General features: G+C 42.0%; 1 protein-coding gene across 3 annotated transcripts in view; it reads left to right on the forward strand.

Moving 5' to 3' along the window:
- The window catches only part of LOC137345281 (uncharacterized), a 56,389-nt gene extending 46,522 nt beyond the window's left edge, over positions 1 to 9,867 (forward strand). For all 3 annotated transcript variants that reach the window (XM_068008800.1, XM_068008844.1, XM_068008855.1), the window contains 3 exons: positions 5,589 to 5,720; positions 9,066 to 9,152; positions 9,237 to 9,867. In XM_068008800.1, coding sequence (XP_067864901.1) covers positions 5,589 to 5,720; positions 9,066 to 9,152; positions 9,237 to 9,319 — 302 coding nt within the window. In that variant the 3' untranslated portion in view covers positions 9,320 to 9,867. The remainder of the gene's footprint in view (positions 1 to 5,588; positions 5,721 to 9,065; positions 9,153 to 9,236) is intronic.
- Positions 9,868 to 10,686: the final 819 nt, after the last annotated feature.

Raw genomic sequence — 10,686 nt, forward strand, 5'->3', positions numbered from 1 at the left:
AATATTCCGGCAATAGTACTGAAGACCTGTGCTCCAGAATTTGCTGCGCCCCTAGCCAAGCTGTTCCAGTACAGCTACAACACTGGCATCTACCCTGCAATGTGGAAAATTGCCCAGGTATGTCCTGTACACAGAAAGCAGGACAAGTCCAATCCGGCCAATTACTGCCCCATCAGCCTACTCTCAATCATCAGTAAAGTGATGGAAGGTGTCATCAACAGTGCCATCAAGAGGCAATTGCTTAGCAATAACCTGCTCAGTGACGCTCAATTTGGGTTCCGCCAGGGCCACTCAGCTTCTGACCTCATTACAGCCTTGGTTCAAACATGGACAAAAGAGCTGAACTCAAGAGGTGAGGTGAGAGTGACTGCCCTTGACATCAAGGCAGCATTTGACCGTGTATGGCATCAAGGAGCCCTAGCAAAACTGAGGTCAATGGGAATCAGGGGGAAAACCCTCCGCTGGCTGGAGTCATACCTAACACAAAGGAAGATGGTTGTGGTTGTTGGAGGTCAATCATCTGAGCTCCAGGACATCACTGCAGGAGTTACTCAGGGTAGAGTCCTAGGCCCAACCATCTTCAGCTGCTTCATCAGTGATCTTCCTTCAATGATAAGGTCAGAAGTGGGGATGTTCGCTGATGATTGCACAATGTTCAGCACCATTCGTGACTCCTCAGATACTGAAGCAGTCCATGTAGAAATGCAGCAAGACCTGGACAATATCCAGGCTTGGGCTGATAAATGGCAAGTAACATTCATGCCACACAAGTACCAGGCAATGACCATCTCCAACAAGAGAGAATCTAACCATCTCCCCTTGACATTCAACAGCATTACCATCGCTGAATCCCCCCACTATCAACATCGTAGGGGCCTCCATTGACCAGAAACTGAACTGGAATAGCCATATAAATACCATGGCTACAAGAGCAGGTCAGAGGCTAGAAATCCTGCGGTGAGTAACTCATCTCCTGACTCCCCAAAGCCTGTCTACCATCTACAAGGCACAAGTCAGGAGTATGATGGAATACTCTCCACTTGCCTGGATGGGTGCAACTCCAACAACACTCAAGAAGCTCAACACCATCCAGGACAAAGCAGCTCGCTTGATTGGCACCCCATCTACAAACATTCACTCCCTCCACCACCGATGCACAGTGGCAGCAGTGTGTACCATCTACAAGATGCACTGCAGCAATGCACCAAGGCTCCTCAGACAGTACCTTCCAAACCTGCGACCTCTACCATCTAGAAGGACAAAGGCAGCAAATACATGGGAACACCACCACCTGCAAGTTCCCCTCCAAGTCACACACCATCCTGACTTGGAACTATATCGCCGCTCCTTCACTGTCGCTGGGTCAAATTCCTGGAACGCCCTTCCTAACAGCACTGTGGGTGTACCTACCCCAAATGGACTGCAGCGGTTCAAGAAGGCAGCTCACCACCACCTTCTCAAGGGCAATTAGGGATGGGCAATAAATGCTGGCCTGGCCAGCATCGCCCACATCCCATGAATGAATTTTTAAAAAAATAGAATGTTATCATTTATTGCGAGGGGAATTGAATGCAAAAGTAGGCTATGCTTCACTTATACAGGGCATTGTTGTGACCACATCTGGAGTACTGTGTACAGTGTTGGTCTCCTTATTTAAGGAAGGATGTAAATGCATTGGAAGCTGTTCAGAGAAGGTTTACTAGACTAATAGCTGGAATGGGCAGGTTGTCTTATGAGGAAAGGTTTGACATGGTAGGCTTGTATCCGCTGGAGTTTATAAGAGTAAGCGGCAACTTGATTGAAGCATATAAGACCCTGAGGGGTCCTGACAGGATAGGTGTGGAAAGGATGTTTCCTCTTGTGGGAAAATCTAAAATTAGGGGGTCACTGTTCAAATATAAGGGGTTGCCCTTAGACTGAGATGAGCAATTTTTTTCTTTGAGAGGGTTGTTAGTCTTTGGAACTCACTCCCTCAAAAAGCAGTGGAAGCAGAGTCTTTGAATATTTTTAAGGCAGAGGTAGATAGATTCTTGGTAGGCAAGAGAGTGAAATGCTATAGGGGGTAGGCGGGAATGTGGAGTCGAGGTTGCAATTAGATCAGCCATGATCTTGTTGAATGACGGAGCAGGCTCAAGGGGCTGGGTGGTCTGCTCCCACTCCTAATTCATCTGTTCATATGTTCTCTCCCTGCCCTGGTGAAACTGGTTGATGCTGGGAACCCTGTCGGAAAACCAGCATGCTGGCTCGCACCGGTATTTTCAACCCCTGCTTACCTCTGTTCCCACCCTAGTGGGACCTGAAAATTCAGCCTGATGTCTCTGTAATCATCAATCCACCTCTGAACAAATATCATTCTGGTTCCCTTTTGAAGGTGGCAGCTGACCTTGAATGAACTACCGTCTGTACAAGTCTGTTCCACGTGCTAATTCTCCAATTGGGGAGAGAATGGTTTTCTAATCTCTAAAGTTGCTTGAGATTTTTGAATATAAATTACACAGATTACCAACTCCTCTCATGTTATGACTGTTTTCTTTCCAATGGCATCATGCACAACAAGTGACACCTAAATATTTCAAAATGTCATTAAACAGAATCAAATCTATCTACTGGAACTTCCCCTCTGCTGATTTGATCATGCTTGGTGTTTAATGTTCATTGTCAGTAAAGGCCACACTTCTGCAATGATCGAGCCTATACTAATGCCATCATAAATAACCTTGACTAACTCATCACTCAACCAACCTGTATCCTGATAATTTGGTTACTCTCCTGGACCTTATCCTAACTTTCAATCCTAAATTACTTTGGAGGCTGGTTATATTAAAGCAAACTTGAGGTCATCCAAAACTCTGCTGCCCATGTCTTAGCTCGCACCAAGACCCATTCACCTATCACCCCTGTGCTCAATGACCGACATTGGCTCCGGGTCAAGCAACATCTTGATTTTAAAATTCTCATCTGCTGTGATATCACTTTAACAGTGTAACAGTAAGGTTAATGTATGTTTTTTAGACTGGAGGAAGGTTTGTAGTAGAGATCCCTCGGGGTCAGTGTTAAGACCCCTGCATTTCCTGATACATATTAATGAGCTAAAACGTGGTGCTGGGGGCGGCGGTGGGGGGGTGTGGTTGGTTAGCTCAGTTGGCTAGCGTGTGATGTCAAAAGACACCAACAGCCTGGACTCAAATCCTGTACCAGCTGTGGTAGTTCATGGAGGCCTACCTCCTCGCCTTTCCCCATGCTTGTGGAGTGGTGACCTCAAGCTATACATCACCAACTATGTCTCTCTCGTGGGGAGAGATGCCGATGGTCCTTTGGGACTATGGCTAGAACAAAACTTTGGTGTATAGGGCACAATTTCAAAATTTGCAGATGATACGAATCTTGGAAGCATTGTGAACTGTGAGGAGGATAGTGTAGAACTTCAAAAGGACATAGACAAGTTGGTGGAACGGGCGGACAGGTGGCAGATGAACTTTAATGTTGTGAAGTGATTCATTTTGGCAGGAAGAATGCAGAGAGACAATATAAACTAAAGGGTACAATTCTAAAGGGGATGCAGGAGCAGAGGGACCTGGGTGTATATGTACATAAATCATTGAAGGTGATAGGACAGATTGAGAGAGCGGTTAATAAGGCATACAGCATCCTTGGCTTTATCAATAGGGGCATAGAGTACAAGAGCAAGGAGGTTATGTTAAACTTATATAAAACACTGGTTCAGCCTCAGATGGAGTATTGTGTCCAGTTCTGGACACCACACTTTAGGAAAGATGTGAAGGCATTAGAGAGAATGCAGAAAAGATTCATGAGAATGGTTCCAGGAATGAAGAACTTCAGTAAGATAGATTGGAGAAATTGGAACTGTTTTCCTTGAAGGGAAGGTTGAGAGGAGATTTGATAGAAGTGTTCAAAATCATGAGGTGTCTGGACAGAGTGGATAGGGAAAAGCTGTTCCCATTGGTGGAAGGGTCAAGAACAAGAGATTTAAGGTAATTGGCAAAAGGAGCAATAGCGACATGAGGAAAAACTTTTTCACGCAGCGAATGGTTAAGGTCTGGAATGTGCTGCCTGAGAGTGTGTTGGAGGCAGGTTCAATTGAGCCATTCAAGAGGGAATTGGATTGTTATCTATAAAGGAAGAATGTGCAGGGCTACAAGGAAAAGGCAGGGGAGTGGCACTAGATAAATTGCTCCTTCACAGAACCAGCGTAGACATGACAGGCTGTGTGGCCTCCGTCTGTGCTGTAACAATTCTGTGAATTCTGTGATACTCCACACATCATCACAGGAAATTATGTCATCCAACATGTGATCAGTTAGTTGGAGTTGTGTAAGACACCTAGTTACACGGGTATGATAGAGCTCTCTTGTAAATGTGTTACTTTATAATAAAGAACCCACAGTTTTATAACCACTCAACTCAAGATTGTTTAGTACCTTATTGCTGCAACATATTATCTTTCTTTTCAAATCCGTCCATGAACTTGCCCCTCCCTATCTCTGTAATCTCCTCCAGCCCCATAAACCTGCGAGATATCTGTGCTCCTCTAATACTGGCCTCTTAAATATTCCCGATTTTAATCACTCCACCATTGGTGGCCCTAAGCTCTAGCATGCTGTCCCTAAACCTTTTGGTCAAGCTTTTGGTCATCTGTCCTAATATCTTCTGGTATGGCTTAGTGTCCTATTTTGTTTTATAATGCTCCTGTGAAGCACCTTGGAACATTTTATTATGGTAAAGGTGCGTTATAAATATAAGTTGTTATTAGTAGGGCAGAGTAGAGAGAATTTTATTCTACATCTAACCCATGTTGAACCTCACCTAGAATTGTTTGGAATTTGTTTGCATGGTGCCCATTTTTCACACGAAAAGCAGGTGCTGAAGGGTTCAATATGGTTGCATACACTCATTCCATGCTGGAGTGTGCTGGTGAGAATGCCTTGCAGTCATTCAGACCTTCTGCCTGAAACTGGTCTTAGGCATATTACCTATGCAAATTGGGGGCCTGATGTCTCTTTCAGATTGCTATCTGAAATTAGATTGTGAGTAATAGTTTTCTCAGACATACAGTTGCCAAACCAGCAATGTTTAAAGGAATTGCATGAGTGCTGCTCCTGGATCCAGTTTACAACTGTAGGCCACTGCCTGCCATTGCTCGATCTCCTGCTTTCCTTGAGCCAAACTCACTCACACCCCCACATGACAAATAAGTTGCCTTTGGAGTCCTGACTAACATGCAGTTTGCCTGTACTATACTAATGAGGCTGGTGGACTGATTTCCCATGGTCCTGCCACTGGCCTCTTTAAGTGCATGCAATGGGCCCTCACCCAGATCGTGCCCTGATTTGGTACGATCAAATTTCACAGCCAGGGTGCCTAAATTCTGAAATAGTTAGATTCTCCAGAGCTATTATCCTCACCTTGATTGGCACAATTTTTAGGACTTCTATTAATGTCAATAATTTTAGCATTAAGCTCCCAAATTGTTTTAATGTTTAGTCATTTTTAGTGAACTTTAAATCTGACAGCAGACAAACTGTTACATCTAATGCAATCAGTAATGCATTATCTTTTGACACTTTAAGGAATGCGTGATTCTGTCCGACGATATGGTAATATACAACAACCAAACAGTGAGGGTGCTCCAGCACATGAATATGCAAACTTTCTGGATCTTGCAGAGTATGAAGGATTTCTGACAGATTGCAACCTTTCAGGTATTTTACCCATTGAACATCTGTTTCAGTTGATTTATAGAGTCATAGAGTCATTTATGGCATAGAAGGAGGCCATTCAGCTCATTGAGTCCATGCTGGCTCTCCACCGAGCTATCCAGTCAGTCCCACTCCCGCGCTTGATCCCTGTAGCCCTGCAAGTCTATTTCCTTCAAGTGCCCATCCAATGCCTGTGGGCAGCGAGTTCCAGGTCAGTACCACCCACTGCATAAAAAAGTTCTTCCTCATATTCCCCCTGCATGTCTTGTCCAAAAACTTCAATCTGTGTCCCCCAGTCCTTGTACCATTAATTAATGGGAACAGTTTTTCCTTGTCTAAATTATCTAAGCCTGTCATAATCTTGTACACTTGGAATAAATCTCCCTTCAAGCTCCTCTGTTCAAAGGAGAACAAACATAGCTTTTCCAACCTAACCTTGTAACTAAAATCCCCCATTCCTGGAACCATTCTGGTAAATCTCCTCTGCACCATCTCAAGGACCCTCACATCTTTCCTGAAATGTGGTCACCAGAACTGGAAGGAATACTCCAGTTGGGGCTGAACCAGAACTATATAAAGGTTCAGCATAACTTCCCGGCTTTTGTACTCAATGCCTCTATGAAGCCCAAGATCTCATATGTATAGAAATTAACAAAAAAAATCATATTGCCTATGAACAATATTTTTTTTTCACTTCAACTAAACAGAAAGCATTACACACTGAATGAGAATAAAGGGCGAAAACTGTAAGAGCCCTGTTTATTCAGCTGTGTTTTTTCAGCTAGGAAGGAACTATTTGAAAGGCTGGCAGGATGCTTATTCCATGAATGGGGCAGGAGCTCAGCTGATACCCTGGAATGTCCACATAACCTGAAGATTCTGAGGCCCTAGTCCAGTGCAGTGTTAATATGTGATATTTTTTCCAACATTTAAGAGTTCCTTTTGTAAATGAAAATGCAATGTAATATCCTTCTTTATTGACCTGTGCAGCATCAAAGAGTGTGTTGCTTTGTAAAATTGCAGTACTGTGAACTACTCGTTACCCTTCACCGATATACTTATTTTCCTCACTGCTGCCCCCTGCTTCTTTCTTCAGTTATGGTGGACAGGACATTCATAGGGGAATCGTACTGTAGCTGCTGCCCATGCTGCACCATGAGCTGTGCATTTGTGGCTGGACCACTGCTGAGAGTTTGTGCACTTCCCTATGAGATGCAGCTCTCCCTTTTCACTGCTGCACTTTGCTTATCTCATGAATCAGCTGAGAACTGGCAATATTCACCTGAACAGGTCGACTAAATTTGAATATCAAATCTTCTATAATCTTGATACCGACTTGAGAAACATGAAGTAACGTGTATTTCTGAGAATAGATATGTCTTAGGCACTAGCATCTGTTAGCATTATCAATATTGACAAAGAGCAGCATATATCCCGCAGATTGCAGGCACAGATGAAATGTGCTTATTCTTTTCCCTTAGTGAATCATAAAAGTGTAATTAGCAGCAGAATCAGATCATTACTTTTGACTTGTATACATATATACTTTAACGTCAATGGTGGGAAAATTTCTAGAATTAATCATCAGAGACAGATTAAGTGAGTACTTGAAAAGCTACAAACTGATAAAGGAGAAATAGCATAGTTTTCTGAAATGTAAGCCATGTCAACTAATTTAAGAGTTATTTGACATTTATTGAGGTGGAGGAATAAAGGAGGATCAATCAATTACTTACACATGAATTTTCAGAAAGCATCTGGTAAGTTTCCAAGCTGGTGATTGTAGCTAAAATTACAACACATGGAACAGGTGATAGCCCTGTTCTATGAAGGTAGAGGCAGAAAATTGGGATAATGACTTTCTCAATTATCACACAACAGTAAAGCATGGAGTATGTCCAGGTTTTCAGTTAATAATAATGTAGGAACCAAAAATTTCAGAAGGACATAGATAGATTTAAGTAAACTACATTTGCAACCCCTTAAACATAAAATAGGAGGTAGTACGTTAAAGACATAGAATGGCAGAATAGACTATTATTGAGATTGGGAACCCTTAGGAGAAAGGAGTTAAACAAACAAAAGGACTTGGTGTTTGAGTCATATAAGTCATTAAAAGCTAACTTGCTAGTGCAAAGAGCAATCAAAAAGCCGAATGAAATGATAGGCTTCATCACAAGTGGTTTTGAATGTAAAGAAAATATTGAAGTTATACAGAACACTGATCAGAATATTGGCATGGAAATTCTGTAGGGATTCTTCCAATCTTATGTTTTAACTTCAGTAGGAGACCAGTGGAGCCCTCAGAGAACTGGGGAAAACAACCATTTTTAGTTGTTCTCTTATAAAGTTCAACGCATCTTAATTTTAGAGTCAAGTGTATTCTTTTTGAGTTGTTTATCTCTGGTTCCTCTGATGTTATGCTGAAGTGATCTGATTAAGGTTTTATAAATAATAAAGAGAAGTTGGTAGGGTAGAGAATGAATAACATATCTTTCTGATGTGGAATCAAGAATAAGAACACATAAGGGATAGTTTTACAAGTTCACACGCTTGATACAGCTCCTTACATCACTTAATTCTATGTGCGTTATTGGGCATTGATTTCCCATGGTTGTCTGCTCATTAATTTTAATGGATTCTGGTGGGCATTTGCCTGTTTCCTTATATGTGCTCCCTGGAGTTATGGCTCCCCATTGGACGGGAAATAAAATTACTCCTTTTACGTCACAGTTTGGACTTCTTCTTCTTTGGCCTCCTTGTCTCGGGAGACAATGGGTAAGTGCCTGGAGGTGGTCAGTGGTTTGTGGAGCAGCGCCTGGAGTGGCTATAAAGGCCAATTCTAGAGTGACAGACTCTTCCACAGTTGCTGCAGAAAAAATTGGTTGTCAGGGCTGTTACACAGTTGGCTCTCCCCTTGCGCTTCTGTCTTTTTTCCTGCCAACTGCTAAGTCTCTTCGACTCGGCACACTTTAGCCCTGCCTTTATGGCTGCCCGCCAGCTCTGGCGATCACTGGCAACTGACTCCCACAACTTGTTTGGACTAAGGCAGTTAAATAGGGAAAGTGTTTTCACACAGAGTATTGTGAGAATCTGGAATGCACGAATCCAGAAGGTCATAGATGCAAAGTTATTTCAGTTGATCAAAAGTGTGATAATTACTTACTTGGGAAGTAAAGGACATGGAGAAAAGACAAAGAATTCAGATTAAACAGATAAATCAACCACGATAAACAAAAATGGTAATGGGCTGAATGGCCTACTCTCATTCTTACGTCCCTATTTTGATAATTAAAATGAATATTTGGCAATGAATATAAAACAACTTTTTTGCTTTCGATTATCAAGCTGTGCCATCACTTGGTTCTTTGTCAGAACAGACCAGGAATGTTGCTGTAGCAGTTGGAAGTGAAAACCATCTGTTACTCACTTCAGGTGAGCAAGCTAATTTTCTCAGTTGTTACTTCACTCCATAATCAGCTGGTCACTTGAACTGATGGTGTTTTCTCTCTTCCGCAGACACTCTGGATCTCCATCACTATCACAGCCGAGGCGATAACAATGCCACGCACAAGGAAAAGAGAAAAATCTTGTGTTTGTGAGAACAACATTTCCAACGTGAAATCTCCATGCCAGCGATTCTATTTTAGGAGTGTTCCACTCCGGTTCTATTATTTGTACAAAGGCTGAATAACCGGAGTCTCATTTTATAATGTAAATTGTGTTTAAAACCTAAAGCATTTAAGTTCTTGAACAGAATTCAATCAAATTTTGAACAGATTGGTTACTACTTAGTAATTTGTTAATATATATTGTTCAGACTGTGATGGGACTTATTATGAAACTCATACTAATGATACATAACATTTTACCTTTTAATTGGAGAAACTTCCATACTGCCACTTGTTTATACACAGTTTTTAGTTTCAAAACATGAATATTGTGCTTTTACTGTGGGATTATTAAAGCCTATTGAAATAAAACAGTTAGAACAGCAGGAGAAATAGAGTGAGGTGATGCCAAATTATCATGTGACTTATATACCTGGCTTGATTCTAAATTCCCACACTTCCATTGAGGAGCTGCACTCAATGGGAAATTGCAATCTTGCACCCCATTTTTTCCATTCTTAACTTTAATGATGTTTCTTCATGGAGTATCTGAGTTAAACAGCAGGTTTACCTTGTTAATATCAGATGGTTGGGGAGGAGGGTGATGAGGGGTGGTGGGCAGGGAGTGTGAGGGAGGGTGAAAATGGAGAGAGTATGTTATTTACTTTTTCCTCCAGTTTTCCTCACTTCTTAGTCCCTCCCACCAGGTATCCTCTGTACTTAAGAGCATGGGTTTCCCCAGAAATTTGCCAAGAACATCAAATCATCAAATCAAAGCTTTTACTGCATTGTAGGTGTCTATACTAGCTCTTTGCTTGAGAAATCCAAAACTAATTGCACTTCCTTGCTGTATTCCCATAGCCCTCTGTCTTCCTCTACTTCAAGTAGTGATCCAATTTCCCTTAAACATCAAACAGTCTCGACCACAGACATTTCTTGTTTCTTTTAAAATTCATTCCCAGGGTGCGGGAGTTCCAGCTTTTGACCCAGTAATGATGAAGGACTGCCCAAGTTGTGATAGTGTAATGAAACTTGGAATTGGTGGTGTTCCCATGCACTCGCTGCCCTTGTCCTTCTAGATGGTGGCAGTCGTGGGTTTGAGATGCTGTTGAAGAAGGCTTGTAGATGGTGCACAGTGAAACCAGATAAAATATTAATTTCCTATTCATCCAATCAATACTCTCATAATTTAAAAAAAGCTCTAATATATCTTCTCTTAACTGCCTCTGCTCCAGCTAAAATAGTCCCTATATCTCAAATCTCTCCTCTCATTTTCCAGTCCTGATATCACTGAAAAAGTGACCTGCTGTTGAAGCTTTTCATCTTGCACTCATCAGGACAGATGGAAGAATGCCAAA

The sequence above is a fragment of the Heterodontus francisci genome, chromosome 1, assembly GCF_036365525.1.
Source record: "Heterodontus francisci isolate sHetFra1 chromosome 1, sHetFra1.hap1, whole genome shotgun sequence".
NCBI lineage: Eukaryota > Metazoa > Chordata > Chondrichthyes > Heterodontiformes > Heterodontidae > Heterodontus > Heterodontus francisci.